This window comes from Gavialis gangeticus, unplaced genomic scaffold, assembly GCF_001723915.1.
Source record: "Gavialis gangeticus isolate Ggan-Ray unplaced genomic scaffold, GavGan_comp1, whole genome shotgun sequence".
Lineage (NCBI taxonomy): Eukaryota > Metazoa > Chordata > Crocodylia > Gavialidae > Gavialis > Gavialis gangeticus.
The window spans coordinates 193,149,722-193,174,158 of record NW_017728992.1 but is presented as its reverse complement, the minus strand read 5'-3'; the positions used below and the strand labels follow the sequence as shown (position 1 = coordinate 193,174,158).

General features: G+C 43.8%; 1 protein-coding gene across 1 annotated transcript in view; it reads right to left on the bottom strand.

The window, feature by feature from the left end:
• TG (thyroglobulin) overlaps positions 1–24,437 on the bottom strand; it is a 257,089-nt gene that overhangs the window by 5,906 nt on the left and 226,746 nt on the right. Inside the window, exons 45-46 of the mRNA XM_019519642.1 lie at positions 17,623–17,804; positions 13,393–13,500 (exon numbers count right to left, since the gene is read on the bottom strand). Coding sequence (XP_019375187.1) covers positions 13,393–13,500; positions 17,623–17,804 — 290 coding nt within the window. The remainder of the gene's footprint in view (positions 1–13,392; positions 13,501–17,622; positions 17,805–24,437) is intronic.

Genomic DNA, 24,437 nt, shown 5'->3' with positions numbered 1-24,437 from the left:
AATGTTTTAAATAAAGCATTTAAGTTTTAAATTATTTTAAACACTAGCTAGAATCATGGGAGCTGCAGGGCTCAATGTTTCTCAGTACGAGGCCATACCTAAAAGAAGAGATGGAAGCAAGAATGTGCAATATGTGTAGTGAAGGGCCTGTAGGCATTTCCTACAAGAGGGAACAATGGAGGAAGGAGGTATAAATCTCTCATGCGCATCTTCAATTCTGTAGAAGTAGGAAATAATCTTTTTGGTGTATGCGTAAATGTTCAGTGAGGTCTGAACTATTGTGTTACCAAAACAAAATGCAAAGAGGAAGGTGATAGAGATCGGGGCAGCAACAACAACAGAATGATCCTGGTTTATTTTAGAGGCCTGAAATGAAATTGTGGCCATATCTAAAGTCAATAGTTTTGCCAGCTGACTTTGCTGGGATCAGGATTCTCTTCTCCCAATAGACTCTGAAATCCAAGAGGCGTCTTGTAAGAAGTGGTTTTTTTGTCTGTTTGTTTTTGCAGGTTTCTTGCAGGCATACTTTCATTCTAGTTTCCTTGGTGGTGCCAAAGTTTGGTCTCTGTAGTGGAATTCTCCTTGAATTTAGTGTGGTGGTCTGGTGAAAATACATGGGAGAGAGTATCATGCATCAGATTTAGATGCCTGAAGATGTATGAGTCATGACTGCAACCTGAAGTGCTTCAGGAGCTTGGAAATAGAAATCTAGGCAGGCAAGATGATCCCATAATTGAAGGACTTGGTGGGATACGGATTTTAGTGCACCAGAGATACAGCCAGGACCTGATGAAGGGTACTAGATGTTGGAAAGTTTGTTCAACATCTCTCCCACCTTGGGTAATGTTGAGGTGGGCAGCAGCAAAAGGCCAGGGAGAAATAATGGGGGGGTTTTTAAACCTAGCATTAAAAAAAATGAGGTACAGTAGTTAGCTGTGTTAGTCAGAAGCCAGGCAGAAGGCAGGGTCGACTTGCACTTTATAAACTATCTACCATGTACAGAGAGCATAAGCTGATTAAAGGACAGATGCTGCATCAGATGCTGTGAAAGGACAAGCATAGAGCATTGCTTTTCCATTACTGGCACTGCATTATTCTATGCTTGTCTTTCCCAGCTGCAAAAGGTTGTTTAAAGGTGGCACGACTGAAACTACTTTAGCTATGGACGTAAAATAATGTGGCACAGATAAATGCCAGATGCTGCTTCTGATGGAACAAAGCTTATATTTCAAAATACCGGAGGCAGGTGGACTGAATAGAAGATGGCTCCTCTATATTTTAGCAGCAGTGGTGCCACACTCTTTCCCCAAAGCCTCCATTTAAAAAACAAATACACACCCTGCTAAATGAAGTACATCTTTGTCTGATTTTCTTTAGTCCTATCGTAAAACCTCAATAACACTTAGCATCTGGAAACTGAATTATTTACAGATTATTCTGCAAAACAACGTAGAGCTGAGACTAGATTAAAGCATATTTTTCTGCCTCAAATGTTTACACAGGGATTAAGCAAGATCAGAATTTAATAATTCTGCTTCAAAAATAATTTGCTTGGCCCTATACATTACAGCAATGTTTGGCATGAGCACTGCAAGAGAAGTAGGAGGCACTTAAGGGAGCTGTTTGCTGTATTTAAGAAAAAGGCTTATTTTGGGGTATAACTGAGGCCATCAGATTAGCAAAGATGTGGGAAGGGGGCAAAATAATTCATTTAAAGGAGTTTTGTTAAGGTGCATTTGACTTTAAAACAGCAAAACAGCTGGGCTATTAGCATAGAGGCTCTCTCAGAATTAGACTGTATCCTCAGCAATGAGGCAGACAGACAGACGTCATTATAATTCACATCCCAGAAGTAGTAAGCTCTTAAACCGAGATCCAAATAGGATTATATTTATTTGTAATGATGTCAACTGCACCATTGTGAGAGGCCGCTTCTGACCCTTGTTCCTGGCTGACAATCCTGCACCCTGGCCAGGGGGTCAGTAGTAAGAGGATGGTGAACAGAAGACTAGGACAAAGGTTGTCTGGATCTGTCTGGGGCACAGATCAGCAGTAAAGCTGGAGAAAAAAATCTGTCTCTTGATTTAGCTCTGACACTCACTGCTGTTGTATGTTGGACAGGGCAGCTGGAGTGTGAGGACAGCGTGCCACCCACAGGGGCTCTGACCAGAGAGGAGACCAGCCGTCTTAAGGAGGACCAAGAGCAGCCATTCCTCCCTTTATTGCATGGGGGAAGTGGGATTCTGCTATGTGCAGAGATGAGTGACTGTAATAACTCATTTATAGCTTTATTGCAATAAATGTTTTCGCTCTTCCAGGGAAGTGTCCAACACTCCTCCTTTCTCAGAACAACAGTGCTATCCTGGGTCAGATCAAAGGTCCATCTGGCTCCAGAAGTGGATTGGGGGGGGGGAGGCGGCATGGCAGTGCAGTTGCACCCTCTTTCTGCTACTGCCATCCCCAGCTGACTTGGGAACAGAGGTATCCTCAGAGCTGCTCCTGCCCTGCTCCAGCTGTGGGCCACAATTGCACATGTGCCAGACTCAGCAGGGGACAGCAGCGGCAGGGGATGGGCTGCCTCTTCCTGCACCTGCTTCCCCCTCCAGTCACGTTCCTTGCTGGCTGGGAGAAGGCACTGAAAGAGCCACCCCGCCCCCAGCCATTTCTGCCTCCTGCTAACACAGGCACATGGGGAGACCCAGAACTACTCCTCCCCCGCTCCAGCTATGGGTTGCAGGCAGGCAGGCTCCAGGGGGAAAAAAAAAAAAAGATCAGGCTCAATGCTTTTTTTTTTTCCTCTCTTGGGTGGAGCCCGTCTTCCCGGGCTGCTGCCAAGCTGCCTGCAGGTCTTCCTGCAGAGCCCCTAAACTGTACAGAGCCTGGTGCTTCACTCCACAGCTGGTAAGGCAGCAAACTAAAACTCCTTGGAGGAGTTTTAGTTTGCTGTGCCCCAAGTCATTTAAGGCGCATTATGCTGCCAAATTTGCTACAGCGGCTGGAATTAATGTGCAATACACCACTGCAAACACCAACACCATTAAAGCAGTACGAAAGCATTTAGCCGCTTTGAAGTGTCATGCACACACGCCTCGTTTCATCTACACACAGCCCAGGCCATAGATATAGATGCGCTCCCTCTGCACCAACATACATTGGGCTTTTTTTTATTATAGAAAGTAGAACAGCTCCAACAGGACAGAACAAGAGGCTAGCTCAACAGCTCAGCACCTATGGTGTAGACTTGGGATGGGAGTGAGTCCTGTTGAAATCTCAACTCCCAATCAGGCACAGCAGGGATCTGAACCTGGGTCTGACATCCCAAGGAGATGCCCCGAGTCCTGGGCCCTGAGAATAAAAAAAGGAGTTAAAACAGCAGTTTGTCACGAAATGCAATTGCTTTGTTCCTGCCAGCAACGTGCAATGCTTTCAAAAACAGGAGCGTGTAATCCAACAGATCATCTTTAAGATCTGATGAACAAGAATGTCACCGACAATAACTTATGCTGCTCTGACTGAGTGGGTCTCTAAGGTGCCACCCTGCTACGAAGATAATAAATAAGACGACAATAAATAGGATTCACAACTGCTATTGAAGGGGTTTCACATTCTAGCTCCTCCCATCTCATATCCCCCAGTAAACAGGCAGCTGATTTGGAACTGTACCTTTGTTCTATTTCTAGTTCATCATTTCCCCCTGGAAATTCATTTTAGGATTGCAACAGTTTTCATTATAGATGAATAATGGTGGACTCTAACCTGGAACTCTTCTTCTGTTTTCCTCTCTAAAAAAATATTCCTTAAACTCCATGTCTGACAATCTGAGCTAATTTCATGGCATTCTGAGTCACATTGTCATCTATTTTTGGTTGGTTTCATGCATTTTTGGGGTATCTTTTTTTTAAAATGTCTGTCAGATAAAGATAGGATAATGACATATGTCAAAGGTATTACATTGTAAACTACTTTTCAAATTTCTAAAATTACAAGATGGGGATAATTCTTAAGAAAGAGCTACTGACAAACCAAAGCAGCAGTCAGCTGATGGAAACCGGGGTCATTACTAAACATGCTAACAGGATGTTTATTTGGCAAAAGGTCTTTTTTTTTTTTAGCTGTATTGGATTACTGATATCATTGTCTTTGCAAAGCAGTGATAACTATTAACAGAATAGACTCTTCTATGCTACATGACTTAGAAAAGACATGCTTAGCTATCTGTTTCCATTTCTTCTCATGATACTAAATTCTTATTGATAACTAGACAACAGGACCGTATAAATGGGGATTTAAACCTGGAAAAGAGTGTTATTGCTCAGATAATATGCAGACAGAATTTGCTTGATATACTCTCTGCAAAATTCATTCCATCTTTATCTGTATAAATAGCTTTGACCAGATTATCTAATACTGCATTGAGTACATTTTACAGAATAAATGTTCTCTTTCCCAAGCTATATTGATTTGAACCTTGCTATTTTTTGTGAGGGAGAGAAAGGAGGAGGGAGAGGAGCTAGGGAGAGAGATCAAAAATATTGAGACAAATCAATGACATGCTTGGAGCAAGTAGAGAAGAACAGCTGAATGGGGAAAGCTTGGATTTCAAAGCATCTTCAGTCTTGCCCTAGCTTTGGCTACAGATGTTGAAGAATCTCCTGGTATATTGTCTGGTGCCAAGCCAGAGCTATGCATATGCTGATGTTCACGGTCTTCCTGTCTGCTTAGGAAGATGCGGATAGACAAGCAGCTAAAAATCTTAATGCCAGCCCTGCTATTTCAGCCTGATATATGACAGTTAAATTGGAACCTTTTTCCTCTGCATCATTACTCATAATAAAGTTCTGTTGAGCAAAGTCTTTCTTCAGACCCTTTTGTACAAACCTAGTTCCTTCAGCTGATTTGCACAGATACAACTGGACTTTTACAACTGGAACGTGCTGAACAGTCTTCCTGAGGACAGGCTTAGCTGCGTTAGCCATGTGCAGCTTCCAGAAATGATTCAGAAGTACTTACACTTATGTTAGTCACTTATATTATCAGATCTGGATGCGGGTAGATTTGTGGGATAAGAAAGTGTCGTTTTTACATCATCTATTTTTAGAACAGAGCTGTGCTTTAACCATGGAGACAGCAGCATGTGAGCTGGGGTCACAGTTTAGAGAGCTTTTGGTCCTCAGTCTCACACTCAAGATCTTCATTGGCATTTAGCAGAAGACTTGGCCATACTTATGGAATTGGAAGGGGTGGGGGGGAAGATCTCATCTGTGCCATGCTTTGCTCTTGGTGGGAAGGTGACATTTTTGGATTGCTTAGACTAAACAACTTGGATAAAATCAATGACAAAACACCCCACTGACTTCAATAGAGCCAAGATTTCAAGGCACTTACACTGCTGAAGAATAAGATTCCAGATTTCTTGCATGCTTAAAGGACCACATGCAGATGTGCTCTTGTGGCCCCTTTGAAAATTGGCTCAAAATGAATGAACCCACACTTCTTTTTTTCAAGAAATGCTAGAATGATACATTAGGTTGTTTGTGCAGACTTCAACATTCCCCTTGCATTAATACTGGCAGATTTATAGAGTGGGAATCGGTGTCCAATAATGTCCTTTTGGCAGTGACAGTCTCAACCAATCTGACAGAAGGGCAGCAGTCTCTCAGCACTTCAAGGATTTTGCTTGGACTCAGTGTGAATTCTAGCAAAATATAAACCCAAGCAATGTCAAAAGATGATACTGTTTGGCTACCATCAAAATCAAAGAAATGACTAGATATTTATAGCAACATAAGGTGCCAAATTAAGGCTTGATATGACTTCACTGACTCTGGGGATACCAAGTGGTTCACTGCATCTTACACTATATAAAACTTCTAGACTAATGGCAGAATGGGAAAGAGAGAAGTGCATTTCTCCCAGTTGTCTTCTTTAAGGAAAATCAGCACATATGGAAAAAACTTACAGGGCTGACTATTCCTCTTGGTATAAGGCTGCCAGATTGTATCCACTTTTGTATCAAAAGAGCCCAAATGACTTGGGCAATTATATCCTGGAGCTTTTTGTGTATTTTCCATACAGGTCACTCCCTGCATGCTATTTATTCTCAAAATAGAAGATGTTTAAGTGTATACTACAGCTGTGCCAGTGGAGCAGAATAGATCCCAAGTCACAGGGACATACCTGGGTTAACTCTTCCCTGGTTCTGCATCTACCACCAAATTCAGGACTTCGGAGCCCCACTTGCTGTATAAAAATGTGACAATTGCTGGGGCCAGGGAAGGGTTAAAATTTCCTTTTGCAGCAGTGCTCTGCCCATGCTCCCTACAGCTGTAGGCTTGAGCCTCCCTGCCTCCATCCCTGTATCCCAGGGCACAAACTCGATACACCCTTTGTGGGGGTGGGACTCAGGGGAAAGTGGTACTCGCAGGAAGTGATGGAGGGTGGCACTCAGGGGAAAAGGGAGGTCCTAATTTGTGATGTGCTTGCCAAAAAAGGCTGGCCACCACTGACCAAGAGAGTGTCCTTCAGGAAGTCAGCCATATTGGTGACGGGCTAGATGCAACAAGTGATGCACAAATCAGAGGGGGCAAAGCCAGATTTGATGTCAGGAAAATAACTCACTGAAAAGCTTGAGTGTTTTAGGTTCAAAGTTTCCAAGCTTGGTGTTCTGCTTTTTTATTCTCTGAGCCTTTCAGCTCCATGGTGCTGTTAGGCTGCTCCTTCTCTGCCTTTCTTAAACCCACTCTAGCCCAATATTTTGCCTTTATAAGTTTATCCAAGGTTCCAAAATTCAGCACATCTGTTATATAACAAGGCCCCCAAATCTGAATACAGCTACTCTATGGAAAGATACTTTAGAGAGAGAAAAAGATCTGGAGTGGCAGATCTGGGCAGGAGAGAGGCAGAAAAAAAGACGCAAGAAAGAGGTATGATGTGGCTACAGGAGCGAGAAAGGAAGATTAGTTTAGCTGCAGCATGAATGGAAGAGGTCAGGGAGATCTGAAGGAAAGAGTTTATCATAGTACAACAGGACAAAAAACAAATGTTAGCAGAAGGGACAGAACGAAAGTAACAATTCTTAGCGAGGAGTTAGAGGAACAAGTAACTTTGGTACCGCAAGTGTACACCGTGTCCTGTGGTCACTGCTCCCAACTGCCTATAAAACCTACAGCATATAACCTATCATTTTGTTACCATCTCTTCACCACCCACCATCTCTGATCAACTTGCTGGTCTCATCCTCTCTGTTTCAGATGAACAAGCTCTTTGCAGCTAGGAGTCTAATTTCCTACCCATTTGTACACGCAGTGTTTGTATTCTTGCTAGCAACCAGAAAACACCTCCTCACATTTCAGTGGATCTATGTGTATATTCAACCCGAATCAGATGCTCACTCCATTCCGTCATAATTTCATAATAATGGGATTCGTTACCCTGTTACTGAAACGCAGCCCCATTGCAGGGTGCAGTTTGGGCATCTGCACCTCAGCATACCGAACAAAAATACAGAAGCAAAGGGGAACACCGTAATACGGAAAATAAGCAGGAAGTAATTACTCGTGTTAAGTTCTGCCTAAGACACCAAGACTGACTATGCCTATTGCTGTGACAACCACTGTGGAAGTTTCAGTCTCTATAGGAAGGATTCCCAGCTGGCAGAGACCGATACCAGTCCACTTACTGCCACAAAGCCACAACACCACCTGCTCTGGCCCTGTTAAATGACCTGAACCTTGACTGATACATATCCTTCGAAAGGCAGCCCCTTCAGCAAAACAGTGGGTCTTAAAAGCATGTTAGGGCATTGCTGTAAAAGCAGCTCACTGAGATCAATGCTGCTTAATGAATCATCAGCTTCCCAGATCACATCCGGAGCCGTCCAAAGGGTTGCTGACTAGCTTCTATATAATCTTCACGATACTGTTAAAAACCCCCCACGTATGTTGCTGTCAGAATGTGCTTATGAGGTCTCAGATTTCTTTCTTGCAACTAAAATTATTTCCTAAACTTTTCTGCTCTCTAAACACATTTGGTCAGTGCTGAGGAGCCACAGTCTTGCCACAGTGTTCAGAATAACTGTTTACTCGAAAGCTTAAGTCTTCTGGTGGAAAAAAAGTGAAAAAAATGACACGTGTGCTATACAGTTTTGCCGCAGATCATTAAAGCAGGAGTTGGCCATGGATTGTGCTCCTTATTTAAAACGACTGAAGACTAAAGCAGACACAATGTCATGCCAAGCTTCAGAGAATTTTACCATATGGATGGTAATATTAGTTTGTTCTCTCCAAGTTCCATTTACTTTTTGAAAAATCTTTGCCTAATGGGTTTTCTGTAATTTTCCATATATATATCATAGATAAACAGAGTGGGCTTTCTGTCGATGCCCTGGTGTGTGTGTGCCTATATATCTCACACATATGCATGCCTGTATGCACATAGCCTAATGCGAGGAAAAATGTCTTTTCACCCTCATCTCCAAAGCTTCTGTCCATCCACAGTTTATTATTTAACTGCAAGAAGTGTTGGAAAAACTCTCAGGACCTAAGTAGTGGGAAATATTATGGCAGACTGCGAGTTCAAAGACACATCATTGTGTACAGGAGCTTGGTTGCTGAACACTCATTTTCACAGTAGGAGTCTAATTAATTCTTTATGAATTTTAGGTACCAATGTGGCCCCTGTAAATGTGGTGTGCAAACACATTATCATTTTAATGTCATTAATTTATGGAACTGAACGTAGTTATCCTTTTACCACTGTGAGGCAGGCCAGTGTTGCTATTAGTATTTTACAGAAGACAAACTCCAATACAGAGGGCTGGTCTCTCTCTCTCATTATTAGCTCGGGCAGGCCCATGCTGAAACAGTGCATTGTCCTGTGTGCTACGTCCTGAACCAGAGGAAAGTGTCTCGTCGTGATGCTATGGGTGAGCTAATTGGTTCTGCCTAATGAGGCCAGACGCAGCACCATGCAAGCATAGCTGCACTGCTTCCAGTGCTCAGAGCAGGCGTGATTTAGCACAGTGCTGCCTGGCACAGGAAGCGGGAGACAGACATACTCAGAGAAGCCAAGGCCACAGGCCACAAATGGCATTTAACCTGGGACTTGGGCTCTGAGCTGTTTGGCTGTCTCAGGACTGTGGCACTTTTGGGTGGACCCAGGAGGAGGGGAATTTACTGGCAAAAGCTTAGCCATCTGTGCACTTTTGATGCCTGCAGGGTTAGGAAGGAGCTTTCAGGGGCCTTTATGCTGCCTGGCTCACACCCAAACCCACGTGGGATCCTCTGACTGCAATGCCCAGCACCCACCTGAAGGGCTGGGCTCCACACAGCAGTGGTGATTATTTCTATCAAAACCTAAGTGGTTAAATTGCTCACCTAGGATGTAGGAGGCCCAGGTTTCATTTCTTTCTGCCTAAGGGGGTTTAAACTCACCTCTCCCACCTCCCATGAGAATACCCTGACTTCCAAGCTAAGGGCTGCTCTGGGGAAAGGTGGGCACTGGGCTCATTCACGTTGAAGATGTGCCACTGGGTCCTAGCCCATGTCCCAGGTCTCTTACCTATGTTAGCCAATGGCTGTTTCATGTCAAATCCTAGATCTAATTGGAGGGCGTGTGAATTTGGACATATCCCTGCTATATACAGGGATTTTATTCTTTACTACCTTGAGATTACAGGGCGTTTCCATACTATTTGCTAGACAGAGCTTCATGCTATGCAGTCATACCCAACAATGGAGTCTTCAGCATAGCCTGCCTTGTGTACAACGGGCTGTCAGACAGCTTGCTGGGGCAGGGGCTGGGGTGGGGAGCAGTTTCCATATGCTAAAATTGAGATGAAAAATTAGGAGGGGCTCTGTTTTACACGCGCGCGCGCGCGCACACACACACACACACACACACACACACACACACACACTGACCTGGGGGTGCGGGGGAAGTGCAGTACGGTCTGAGCCCTGAACGAGGCAGGGATTCTGTGGGCCAACTGGTGTAACCCACACTAAAGGAAGAACATATCACATTGCACACACATGAAGAGACCGAAATAAGGGTGCGCAGGCAACCTGAATTCTGTTCCTCATTTTCAAGTGCTTGACTTTGCAATCTGAATAGCATTCTTTTAGCATGCAGGGTTTTTCTTTAAGACTAAGTTAAGATGTGCCTGGACCATGTAGGTCAGATCCAATCTAAGCCCTGGCACTTGGAGGATGAAGAGCTAGCATTCCACTTCTCATTAGACGAGACTTGGCTCCAGGCTACTGAGATGGTCAATAGGAGCCAAGATCTGATTTGAGGAATTCCTGACTCTGTGGCTTTATCTTCTCACCACCTAGTGTCAGGCACCAGCTTTCTTAAGGTGGCTATTGGAAAAAGAGATAATAAGCTTTGCTGCAACTAATTTTCATTTATTGTCCGGTCCAAATTGACCAAAAGATGGATTAAAAAAACCCAAACATAATACGCTGAGCTGGAAAGCACGAAAAAACAAAACTGAACGAACTGGCTTTGAAGACGATTGGCTACTATGTAGATATTTGAAAATGTGTCCTCAAGCCAGGAAGTGCTATATAAGCTCCTACTCATATGGAGACTGAGAAGTAATAAATTGTGCAAGCACAGGAGACAGATTTCTAATGTGACAGGATGAGGTGGGGGGGAGGTTTATTGCATTTTCATGAATTTCTGTGGTTCTACCAGTTCCTATTTAGGTACAGCGAACACTGCCTTATCGCTTTCTGCAATTAGCCCCTATCACTGACAAAAAATGGCCTGCCTCTTTTGCCTGCAAGATGAAACCTTCTAGCTAATTTGAGGACACCTCTTTCCATTTTTCCTCTGCTGGGTTTTGGCACAGTGCATCCCTGCTCTCTTAGGCGCCTTAGAAAAGTCTCTTATCTTGGTATATTGGTAACTAAATAGAACATTGTACAAAAGTTCTTGTCAGAGTTCCCAAAGCGAGACTGGCTCCCTTGGGATTCAGTACTGCTCTATTTTTGAATAAAGTGACTCTATGTGCTACAAAAGCATCTACAGCCCAGATCTGAGTTGGTTTTCAAATGCTCCCTGCCTTGCAATCAGAAACAACTGCACTCAGGGCTCAACTTCAGCTCAAAGAATAGAACCATAACAATTAAAAGACCCTTCTCTACTCACTGGCATCAAAACACTATTCACATACCTCCCACCTTTTTGGGGAAAATCCTAGGAAAAGAAACAGCTCTAAACAACAAGCCTCGAGATTCTGCTGGACGAGGAGAGTAGAGACCAGAGACGGCCACTGATTCAAGAAAACACGTAGCAGAACCTTCAAGTTAAACATTAGCGTACTTATTTCACTGATTTGGGGACAGCTGCACCCAAAAGTGACTGCTGCAGCATCCTGTGAGGCTTTTGACCGAGAAAGGAAGGAACCAGGATCAGAAATGAATGTGGTGAGTTTGACTCACATGGCAAAAACAAACCACTACCTGGAAATGATGCTGTTGGCTTAACTTCTCTGAAAAGACATGTTTAAAATAGATCAAAACAGAATGGGTTGAAGCCTAGTTAACCTTAAAAATGTGCAGCTGTCCATTAAGGGGAAGGGGTACTTTGAGCATAACAGAATCAAACTTCTCTTGGCCTCCATACGTCTCAGAATTATTTAAAAACACAGTCTGAGAAACTGTGTCTAGTGAGAGTTTTCACCCTGCTGTCATTTAAAACTAAATACAGCATCTGTACTTAATGCGATTCACAGGAATCCCACTGTTGAGGATACATACTTGGCTTAGTCCCAGTTCTTTGGAATACTCATATATGTAGGTAACTTCCCTCACATGAGATGTTCCTCTGAGCTCAGAGCAGGTGCAGCCAGGGAGCGACAGAAAGAGGCATGCCCATTTCTGCTCTCTCTGGGGACCAGTAGAAGCCCTGGTATATATTAGAGCATCTCTGAGTGCTGATCTAATTCATGATGCTCTTGCCATAGCTTCCCGTGGGCTGCACTGCAGTCCAGAACGGCCATAACACACACTGGGGACACCGCAGTTCCTTCATGGCATGAATATTTCACTAGAATGATGTAGAGAAACTGGATCAGGGGTCTGGAATGTGGTCACTCAGGGGCTAGGGGCAGACATTACATATAACCCAGTTATAAGTGATCAGAAACTGGTTTAAACCTGTAACAGAACAGATGTTCAGTGCACATAAACCCGTTTCAAAATGGCCGAAACCTGTTTGAGATAAACCTGGTTGAGTGTAGTATCAGACTTAACAGATTTCAGTCAAACTGGTTTATGCAATGTCTGTCCCAGACCCCTTGCTGATTCAAGTTCAATCAGACTCCCCCAGCTTCCCAGCATGCTTTCTGGGTTGGGCAGGGCTTTCTACTCTACAGCAGGGCTGGCCCCTCTCCTCTGCTCCCTAGCCAGAGCTCCAGCAGAGATTGCAAGCATCTGCCTCATTTCCCCCTGTTCGTCATCCCTCTGCCCCCTGCCACTCCCTGCTAAACAGAGATCCCTGTCCCCTCTGCCTTGCACAGACGCACAGCATTAGCTAGCATGCCACATCCTGGCTACAGTCCGTGCTGTGGCAGACGGGACAAAAGCAGAATCAGCAGGTAGGTGGTAATATCCCTCTGCTGTTTTCTTAATAGGATGGTAAACAGTGAGTTAGGGCTGACAAACACTGTTATGAATTCCCTGCTGAGCTGGTTGGGAGTTGAGGGGAACCCCTCCCTAATCACAGTGTCCTGCTGGGGCATGGCTATGCCCCCCTCAGCTCAGCACAGTGGAAGGGAAGGGAGGGCTGCTCTAGCACCCCCCAGCTTCTAGCCTGAGCCACTGCATGCATGTGCCTGCATTTTTTCAGTCTGCAGGGGATGTCTGTACACTTACAAACTGATTTAGCCTAGCCAGTTTAGACTTACCTGAAAAGATTGAATCAATTCAGGCTCAGGCTTTTTGAATATCTGTCCCAAACCAGGAAGCCTGTGGCACAGTTTGAAAAATGAACCCAGATCTTCTAAGCCAGTGCCTGAATCTCATCACCAGTCCACTTTGTTTAAAGGTCATTATCGAGGCCCCCTCTGTCAGGCGAAGAGTCAACAGCAGAACTCTACAGACTTCAACAACAGCAGAATGAAGGAAAGCTTCACACCATTGGAAATCCCACCCTGCTCCTTTTCCCTTTATAATTTCCCTTAAAAAACTCCATTGAACAACTGATGACTTTGGAGCAGGCTTCTCTTGTATTGCATGGATGACTTGTGCCACGCAGAGAAGAGACAAACAAGATCTCTTAGCCTGAACCCTGCTGATATGAGTAAGTTTGACAAAGTTTGGACCATGCAGGTTTTTGTTTTGAAATCCCATAATACAAGCAATAAAGCAAAATATATCTCCTTACCTGCTCTCTGAGGAGCTCTCCGGCACGTGGTACATGAACACATTCCCTCTAGAGTTATCAGCCCAGTGACTCGCCATGCTTATAATGGGGCAGTTAATAAAACGGTCACTGAGAAAGAAGCAAACAAGAATATACTCATGGAGAAACAATTAAGCAAACAGAAAATACTTCCAAAATCTATATTTCTTGTTTTAGACAGTTGGTTTCCTCATCTCTTCCAGTCTAGCTTCCATTTCCTATCTTCACCCCAAAGGGGTGAAACAAAGCCTTACCAGACCCTGACACTCTAGGTAGGCCTTCCACGAAGAAGGCAACCATTACCAGTATAATTTAAAAACCTCTGAAAATGATTCCAAGACGTGTTTCCCCACATAGTGATGCTGCATTACAATGAAGCTCTCAGGAACTTCCAGAGCAGGAAACAAAAGGCCTCTCACTGATCCTGGGGCATCCCAAGCTTTCTAATGGGATGATTTATCCTATTTATTTCTGATTTTTAGCACCAACAAGCTTGCAATGGCATCTTGCAAGAATGTTAGCATCTCAGTGGTTATGGGTCAAAGGCGCCTGATCTGGATCTTGGATTAGGATAATTTTGGAGGGAATTTCCACATTTGGAAGAAGGATACTCAAATGGGCATCTGCTTGACACTGCTTAGTATAGAATATGTAAATGTCTGAAGGAGCTGGAGTAATGGTCAGAGTACAGATGAGAGGATTATATGATAAACTTAAATGTGTACCCAATACACATTATACACAAAAATACGAACCACACGATATGAAAGTTAGAGGTTTTAATTCTTGTTCACTGCAGTAAACATGAAACCTATTTATCGCTTAAATATTTGACTGCCAAAAGTGACTGATAAGAAAAAAAAATAATGTGAGAGGAACACAGAGATGTGCTTCTCCATTTAAGTGTTTCGACCAGTTGCACCAGTTCAGCAGCATTTATTTTAAGCTCACAGAACCTCAACTCAGAAACCACAAAACACTGGGTTGTATGACCAAAGCTCTCTTTAGCAGTTACAATAGACAACACCCTTTAAAACTAAAGCTACCATGCTTCTGCCACCTATAAGCACACAACTTTGTGGGAACAGATGTTCTGTGAAATATCAGGACTTTGAAGCTATTTTCTCCCGAGAAACGTTCTGAAGCCCGTCGGCCACATAAAATTCAATTCTCTGTGGGTAAAGCAAGGAAAGGAGTCAAATGTTCTAGGTTAATTTTGAAAACCAAAAATCAAGTGTACATTCCTTCTCACAGCTCACAGAATACTGTATTAAAAAGACTCCATGAAGCTCAATTTAAAAAATTGGGAAAAATATCACAGAATTTCAACCAAAACCATTTAAAAAAATTAAAATCTTCTATAACTCCAGTCTCAAGTGCATGCGACTTGCAACTTAACTGCTTAAGGTGCTTTTTTGTGCTTTATGAGCTTAGTAGAACTTCACAAAAAAATTATAGACCCTGAGTGTATAAGTGGCCTTGGGTTACACATTTATCCAAGGATACATTTCTCCTCTTCCTTAACTACCCATCTTCACTATTTATAGAGGTTCTGATCATCACTTCCATTCCTCTCTGGAGCATAGGCTGGGACCTGGAGAAAGTATTATGGTGGAAGCGTTGCTCAGTGGGCAGAGCAGTGGCCTAGCTTTTGGGGCGTTTCAAGTGCATTGAATTCTGTTGCACTCAACTCCTGGTGTGATCTCAGGCCAGCCAGTTGCATCTCTCTCAGTCAGTTTAACCATCTGATTAATGCAGGTAATAACTCATACTTTCCCCACCCAGGGATGCAGTAGGGCTTGTTTATGCATCCTGGAGCCCTTGGATAAAAGAAGTGACTGTAGCAAACTTAATTATTATTTTAATGGTTCCTTGCTGAGGGCTGCACAACAGTGAGGAACTGTGCTTCTCAAGTGATTCAGGTACCTACCTAGTTCTTTATCACAGTTTTCCCAATGGTTTTACATGTTTAAAACTGGACTATCTCTACAGTGCCTGGAGACGGCCTAGTGACTGGCACCTTGTCAACAGAAGAGGCTGGCAGGCAGGGAGGGAGGAAAAGCCCAGCGAAGCAGTACACTGGATAAACCACCCCCTGGGTGCCACTGAAACAAATAAGCCGCCGTCTGCAATCCACTGCTTGCTTGTGAACTTCAGGACCTCAACACACAGGCAGACCCAGACCACGCAGGGGCTTTTCCCAAACAGATCTGGTTGCTGGATTCTGGGATAAGATTTTCTAAATTAATCTTGGCTCACTCTCAGCTCTGTCTCCCTTAGGCTCTCTGGGGGCAGCAACCTGTGATTTCAGTGAAGATCTACTGAAAGAGGAATCATGCTTTTAGAGCTCTCCATGCTGGTGCAAGTGTGGGAGGATACTGTGCAGCACAGACAGCCAAAATCACAGTCCTGTAGCTGTGAGTGCTCCCGTAAAAGCAGGCTTGAAACAGCCTGGCTCAACAAGTCGAAGAAAACAATCACTACATTCATTTTCTTGGGAATAAGGAGCAATTTTCATAACACATCTGCACTGTCAGCAGAGGGATGTCTGCAGGAGCTTTTTAAAAAAGTGTATGCCATTCAAATGTAACAGGGTGGATTTCAGCTGGTGCTGCAAGGAAGCAGGTAGGGAGAGGTGCATGGAGACTTCCCCTCACTTTGCTTCCGTGCGTGGGGGTGCCACAGCCCTGGTCTTGCACTCTCAATGCAAGGGCTGCTCCTGTCTTGCATGACCAGCCACCTAGGAGGAGATGGGAGAGAGGGTAGGGTCATGACCCTCCCTACAAAGTGTGCAAAGCCACACTCAGACCCACTCACTTTTCATTTCTCCAATCATACTAATCCCCAAAGCTATTTGGGCTACTGCTGAGGATTTCATCATTCCTTTCCCATTTTCTACTCCTGTGCATTCTTATAGTGATGTCAAAATTAGAGAGACAGCTGTGAGAAGTTCAGATCCAGATGCAAACTGCAGGACTGTGGACTGCTTAGTGCCAAGCTCTGGTAACGACATCTCTAGTAATGTAACAATTATTTCCACGACAGAGGGCTTGATGTGATAAACAGAGTGACGACACCAGCAGGCAAGTTCCAGTGGACCAGGCACAGGATGGGAGCCAGAGAGGTCTAAATTCTAATGCTACCTAATCAGGCAATGCTTTATGGCCATGGGCAAGTCCTTGATGGTGAGCTTTAGACCAGTCCACAGAAGCTTAACCAGTACAAATGGCATATAGGCATCTAAATTCAAAAGAACAATCCAAAAGCCCCAATTCTAGTCTACCTATTAAGTGCCTAGGTAGACTAGGAGCCTTTTTTCTTGAAGGAGCTGGATTAGCATCTACCTGGGCTGATAGTGAATTCTGCATCCGTGTAGGAGTGTGAACAAGAGGACACTTGAGATCCATCCCAAAGCTATAAAATGCAAGCTTATCGCATCTCAGGTTCAAAAGTAAAGGTGGACTGAGGTACATCATATGATCCTATTCCATCCTGCTTGAATCCCTGAAAGTCCATTAATGCATGTACTTTCATAATCAGAACTCTTGGGGAGGTGATATGTTTTATTAGACCAACTAGATAGTTCCAAAAATATTCTTTATTTGCAAACATTCGGGCACACACGCCCTTCCTCAGGCATAGGAGCATGGAAAGATTGTAAAATTTCTCCCAGGTGGAAATGCAACTTTTGTAACCCATTGTCAACTTTAAAGCTAAGTCGTAAAAAAGTAACCAGGAGGACAAGAAGCCATCCCTCTTTTGCATTAAGTTTTCCAGGGACTCAAGCAGGATGAAATAAAGTTTGCATTTAGATTCCTAAATCTACCAGGCACCTAATAGGTGGAGTTGGATCTGGCCCCTAATCTTTAGGCACTGCAATCCAAGTTTTTGTACAGTTTTCACCACCATAGTAGCTAATTGTATAATTAACAAGGACTAAATGCTGGTAACCACCAAAGCATTCTAGTTGCAAGAACAGTAGGATGAGCTGCCTAGGAAAATTGTGGAAGTGTCTTTATTGGAGGTCTGTTTTTTTTATTTTTTCTTGAAGAAGCTGGATAGGCATCTATGTGGGATGGTTCAGGGTGAGCAAATTCTGCATTTGCGTAGGATGCTGAACTAGGAGACAATTAAAATCTGTTCCAGGGCTATAAAACACAAACTTATCTCATCTCAGGCTCATAAAGTAGAATAATACAACTCATTGCTTACCGCGTGGCATTTTCCAAAGCCCTAGAGAACGTTGCATAATCTTCAGATGAATGTCGGAGGGAATAGTACCAGGTGGCTGCATCCTCAATAAAAGAATTGGAGTCCTCTCCCCCAAGGGAATTCTGGAGGGCCTGGTAAAAGGCTGTTTTGCTGCTTACTCTTCCTTGACTTTCTTCAAATTTCTAAGAGGAAAAATCATAGTATTAAAAACAAACAAACAAAAAAACCCAACAAAGAATAAACTCTCTCAGGAACAATGCAGCCCCAGATCTTCATTGCTACAGACATTCCCATTCCGCTCCAGGCTGATACCTGAATTCCCAGGGAAAGATGGAGCGCACGTCTCTGTCCTCAAAACTGTTGAGCATACAGAGATGGGGAGGTTGACATGTGCACCAAAACATGCCTGGTTATTTATTTCTGGTCTTGGTAAAATAGCAGTTGCTGGGAGGCTTTTGATGTCTCTCTTATTCAAGGAAGGTTTGGGGGTTTTTGAGGCTTTTTTAGCCTTTGAGATTTTTTGCATTCCTTTTGTAAAAGGTAGAAGTTATTCCAAGTTGAGAAACAGTGACTTCTTGAAAAGCCTGAAACTTAAGATTTTCCTTGAGCCTTGCACTTTCACAGGTGCACACTGGCTGAAATTTGGTCTGATATCTTTAAAATGTTCCCAACAGTAACATCTAATAGACCATCTTGATTACTGTGGGCAGCTCATCTAAAGCAAAACGTACATCTAAGTTTGCCCAGTCAAGTTACCCTATACGTTTATACTGAATATACTGCATGCCCTGCATCTGGTTTTTATCAAACAGCTAGGAAATCTCTTTCTGCAGCCTTGTACGGAAAGTGCAAAAAGCTGCAGAAGGAATAATTGCTTTTCCAAAAGTCATAGAAATTAGTGATGGAAAAAGAAGCATCAAAGTTACGCCCCTCCTGGCACCTGTATGTGACTGTCCATAGAAAACATTTTATTGTTCTGTCCTGCTCAACTTTACCAGAGCTGGGCCCCTCCGGTTCTACACGGAGCAACTTTCCTGGTATTCAGTGTTAACTTTTTTTTTTTTTCCATTTCATCTCATTTCTGCCATGGCTTTACAGATAGACAGCACCATAAAAACATGGGTGGATGGAAGTCAGTGGGGTATTTTAATCACAATGTTTTCTTCCTTCTTGGTGTTTATATACTCTAAGCCGTGTCCATATTAGAGTGCCTGTGCGGCATGCGGTGCCGCAGACACATCCACGGTGCTACATATTGCACATTCAGCTGTTCTCCGTGCTTCAAGGTAGCAGCTTGGAGGGCTTTTTCGACCCTGGGACCTCCCCACATACACAAAAGTGGAGTGATGCACATAGAGGTAGTACACACCACCCAAAACTGGAGCCTGACCGGCCAGAGCCACACTCTGGCTGCTGGCCAGGCTCCAAGTGGCAGCATCACCACTGCTGCAGCCCCAGGAGGCCCCCAGGTAAGGCTGCTGGGGTCAGCATTGGGCCGGCCCTAGCCTCCCCTCCCCTACCTGGGGTAACCTGCCGCACGCCAGAGGGCACGTGGCACAAGTGTTCCTCAAGGCTCAAGGTGTGCCGCCGCTTCTTGTCCCTGGGGAAACAAACGTCCATGCTCACGTGGACGTGGCCTAAGATTTTATGTGTCATAAGTGTTTAGATAGCACCAATAATCTCTTACTAGGACTGATTTTATAGAAGGTGTCTCTGTTCTGAAGAGTTCAGAATCTAAAGACAACATGTCTGGAGGACAGGATGTACACTCAGAAAAGTGGTATTTTCCCCTCTGTTTCTCTTTTATTCTTATATTTGCTGCCATCTCATTTGCTACCAATTCATGGGGGGGAAATTAAGGTTTCCTAAATGTATAGTTATCTCACGCATTCACATGAACAAGTACAACCCACAAGAGCAGTAATTCAGCCAATATATGCATCCTTAGTTCCTGTAATACAGCCTCTAAAAGCAGCACCTTCCGCTTCTTTAGACATTTCCATTGTTATCTGCATTTCATCCAATTAGCCTTTGGCTGCTCAAGACTAAGTGTGTTAGGCAGCTGTTCTGAAAGCTGTCATCTTATTTCCACCAACATCTGGGAAGTGAAAATAATCACCCAATGGAAACTTTAGTCATACATCCATTAGCAAATAAGACACATGATTTGCATCTGGAAAGTGGCATCTGTACAGGGAAAATGGAAAAATTCAAGCATGCTTTACTATAAAACTATCCACTTGCACACACAAATGCAACATGTGCACATAAGTACAAGTGCATTTTTCTGCAAGAAACTGAGAGCACATCACTATGGTCTGGATTCAAGTTGGGTACTTTCTTGCGAGTCAGATCAAGTCATGATCTGCTGAGTTGGCTAGCCATGTAGAAATGAGAGTTGGATGAAAAATGGGATTTCCATCTGTGGGAAGGTGCCTCTATTTTGAAAATACAGTGTCATCCCACTTCGGGAATTTTCCCCCGATAAGAAAATATTCCAAAAGATTGTTTCTATGTGCTGATTTGACCTAAACATACCATAATCTAAACACTGGATATTCCTGTATAAGCCAAAAGGAATTGAAAAGAAACGTTTGTTTCAATACTTATCTAAAAAAAAGAAAAACAAAACCCCCACGTTTCTGGAAATGAAATGTGTTGATGATTTCTTATGAAAATTCTATTAAAATTGATATGATTTCATCGGTGTCCTCCAACATGACCAGTTTTCATCAGAAATGTCAGACAAGCTCTATGAGGAAACACTTCCCAAAAAGTGCATGACATAATAGACCAGTAATTTTCAGCCGTGGTACTGCGGCACCACACAGATAGCTACGTGATTCACAAAATAAACCCAGTGATTTTAATAGGAATCCACGTGTCAAAAACATTCTGACTTCTTGTGGTCATGCTGAGCTCTTTGCAACAGAAAAATTGCTCTGTCACTTTTCCATAGTCAAACAATGAGTGAAAGCTAAGAGCTGGCATGTTTTGAAGCAGGCCTTGAGTTTAAAAAGTTTGAGAACAACTGCAGTAGACTCTACCAGATCGATAGAAACAGCTGTAGCCTGTGCCAAATTGTCTACATTCTGCTAACTCCCAAGGGGTGACCGAGTGAAGGCCCGGTGGGCTTTTCTTCAGCATTATTAATAAGGAGGTGAGAAAATCATTAAAGATCGTGGGCAAGATTCAGTGGTTTGCCACTTTACACAAGGCACTCATAAACATAGCTGATTAAGCTCAGTTTACAGTTTTTTTAAAGTGCCGGAGTACAGCAATTAGTATGTGTAAGTGAATCTAGACCAATGTGCTATTAAAATACTAAATTAGTAACTTATGGTAAGGCTCACATCCTCTGTAAGGTTAAATGGTACCTTTCTAATGCATTACAGTAGTGTTAAGAATTAACACTTGAACAAAGAGGATGGGGGGGAGGGACCAGTAAACATGGGTATTTTAGACTTTTAAACGGTTTTTGATCAAGGCCCTCCCCACAAGAGACTCCTAAGGAAACATGCTAGCCACAGGGCGAGAGGCTCAGCACAGCCTTGCTATTGATTCCACATAGTTAAGAGAGAAAATAACGAGTGATAATTGAACGGTCCATTCTTCTTATGCATGGAGCTTAACAGTAGGTTTTTCCCCCCGACCCAAGTCATTATAGCTACAAACTGAGGCCACAGTCCTGGGATCTGTTCCATGAAGATGAGAAGCTGTGTCCCTTTAGAAGTCCCACTGACTTGACAGGATGATCTGTAGGTGCAAGAGCTTGCCTGCAGAGATCAAATTGTAGAGATGGAATAAAAGCATAAAACCCTTCACTTTCCCTGCATTCATCGACCCACTGCCTCCAGACTGTGTACACCACCTGGGGCTTGGACGAGGTAAGGGTGAATCAGTTGAGTAAAGAAAACTTAAAGAAAGCTCAGTTTTTTGTCAACTAATTAGACAGACTCTGAAGTCCCACTTCTACATCCCTTTGTGCAATCTATATACTGCCTACCCTGTACTAAATACAAGGTACACATGTGCGCGCGCATGCGTGCACACACACACTCTATGAGTTCATAGATTTCACAGACATTAGGGCTGGAAGGGACCTCGCAAGATCACTGGGTTCAGCCCCTACCCCAGGGGCAGGAAGTCAGATGGGGTCAAAGGATCCCAGCAAAATAAGCATCCAAACATCTCTTAAGAGTCCAGAGTAGGTGCTTGCATCTCCTGTGCAGGGAGTCTATTCCAGGCCTCGGGGGCTCAGACAGTAACAAAGTTTTTCCTTATGTCCAGCCTAAAACAGTCTTGGAAGAGTTCGTGACCATTGGATCTTGTCATCTCTTGTGAACAGGTGTTCCTGATGCACACCCCTGATGTACTTATAGGTAGCCACCAGGTCCCCACTGAGACTGCGCTCCTCCAGGTTGAAGAGTCCCGTAGCTCTCAGCTTCTCCTTACAAGGCCTATTCTCTTGTCATCTGATCATGCACGTGGCTTTCCTCTGGACTCTCTCAAATTATGTTAAATTAGATGAATATATTCGATTATCTAGTCTGACATGCTGGATGTTATAAGTCACAGAATTTCCACCCAGTTTTCTGTGTACTGAGCCCAGTCACTTTTGTGCGAATAAAGCAAACTTTCCAGTCTTGATCTGAAGATTTTAAGGCCCTGTTCCTTTGGCTAATCACCCTCAGTGTTAAACATGTGTGCCTTCTCTCTAATTTGAATTTACCTAGCTTTAACTTGTAGCCATTGGTTCTTACTATGCCTTACTCCGCTAGAGGGAGGGGTAGGTTATTTCAGCCTTATGAGAATGCTTTTTGGCTAGAAGGCAATGCATGGGGGTGGATGGAGCCACGGTTTGAGGTCTTCTCTTCCTCTTCCAGTCTCCTGGCTCAAAAGGAGGGGAGGGGAACACTGGGTGCACAGTATCTGACCTCCACCCCTATGCCCTGACCTTAACTCAAACTAAAGCAGTGCACTTGGAAAGACCTCACTTTCACATTTGTCAAAACAGTCAAAATCTACTCTCTTTAGTGAGCCCTTCAAAACGGGAACCACACTTCCTTTTCTGGTTTTGAAAGAACTGAGCTCATTCTAGATGCTACTGGCAAAAAGCACTGCCACTACCACATGTCTGTAGATGTCTACACTCTGAGTACTATCCAAGGGACAAGTCTGTTAAAAAAAACAAACCCTCAAGACAGAGTTAAGGGCTGAACCCAAGTCTTTGAATCCAGTCCAGTGACCCACCCACTAGACTAGCTTTCCTGCCAAGCAAGACTGGGGAGCTTCCTCTCTGCCCCCTCCTCTACATCTTCTTCAAAGAGAAGGCCAATCTCGGATCTGATATAGGAGGAGAAGAGAGGAGTGGCATAGGGCAAAGACTCCTCATGATATGCTGCAGGAGGAGGAAAATACTCCGGGTCCCCATCCATACCCACACAGATTTAGGCTAAGCTCTGCTGATACCATGAGTTGATTATGTGGCCCACACTGGATTTCATGGGCAGGTTTTTTCACACCCATTTTCAGGGCTGAGATACAGCAAAGTGCATGGGCTATAAAGATCAGCATAAACAGCCATTTTTCAAACTTCTCCAGGAAGGAGGAAATGAGAGGTTTTTGCAGTAGTGAAGACACTAAGTGCTGAGGAAGCATGTGTGAATCCAGAAACCTTTGGCTTTGTAGCTGCTCTGTAATAAGGCGTTTAAGTGGCTAAGATGCATGAGGATGCACAGTGTTTCAAAAAACCTAGGGAGGCAAAAAGAGTAGACGAGGACGACAATAACCAGTGATTATTGGCAAAAAGCATGAAGAGAGGCTAAGTAAGCAAGAGGGAATATCTGACACACAGGCTGCTGAGCATGTAGACTGCAAGCTCTCTGAAGGAGGGCCTGTCCTTGTGACTGATAGGGGCTCTGGGCACCAGCGTCAGTAATAACTATTCTAATGGAAAAGTGAGGAGGAGTATTTAATTTCTTATCATGGCAGCTTAAGCTCTGTGCAACTCTCAGACTCTCAGTCGCAGATGCTCTGCTTTTCCGATGAAATCAGTATCAACTAGCACTTTTCAGTCATTGGTCTTTGTGGCACATCGTCTCAGAAAACACAGTGGAATTTCATTCATTGTCTGTGCTAATGGCATGATGAACGGGAGGAAGAGAATGACACAGAATTTCATTTCCATGTCGCCATCACGTGACTTGGGCAGGGTTACCCACGTTCACTGCCTCGCCACAGCAGAGATCATTATCTGCTGATGGCAGGGTTACCATCACATGCCTCTTGCTTTCCTTTTAATCCATTGTGAAGGATCTGAAAGGAAAATGTGGCATTTGAAACAATCAAACCAAGAGCAAAAAGGGAGCTGAAAGGGAACTAATCTGGCGACCACATCCTTATTCAGAATCATAATCAAAACCTATTTCAAGAGGTTCCCATTAAACCCTGCTATTACTCTTGGCAGTCTGGATGCTCTATATGTTGTACCACAGGCACCTGGGGGAGAGGTGAGATTATCGTTTTCTTGCACTTCTGCCTCCACAGCAAACAACCCTGGAATCTTACCAGGCAGGCTGCCTCAAGGCTGCTCATTTGGGGCTTTTAGGGTCCCTGGGCCTGCTTCAGAGTCAGCAACCTAGAAGCACCACATCTCGGATCTGGGCAGTTTCCACAGAGCAGAAATGAAACACTGGGTTCAAGGAGTTCACATGACATTGCCAAACTGAATGTCTTGCAGAACCCAGGCATGTGTCCTCGCTGCTGGACCAGCCCTCCATCTTGTAAGTGAGAATGAAGTGGTACCTGGCCTC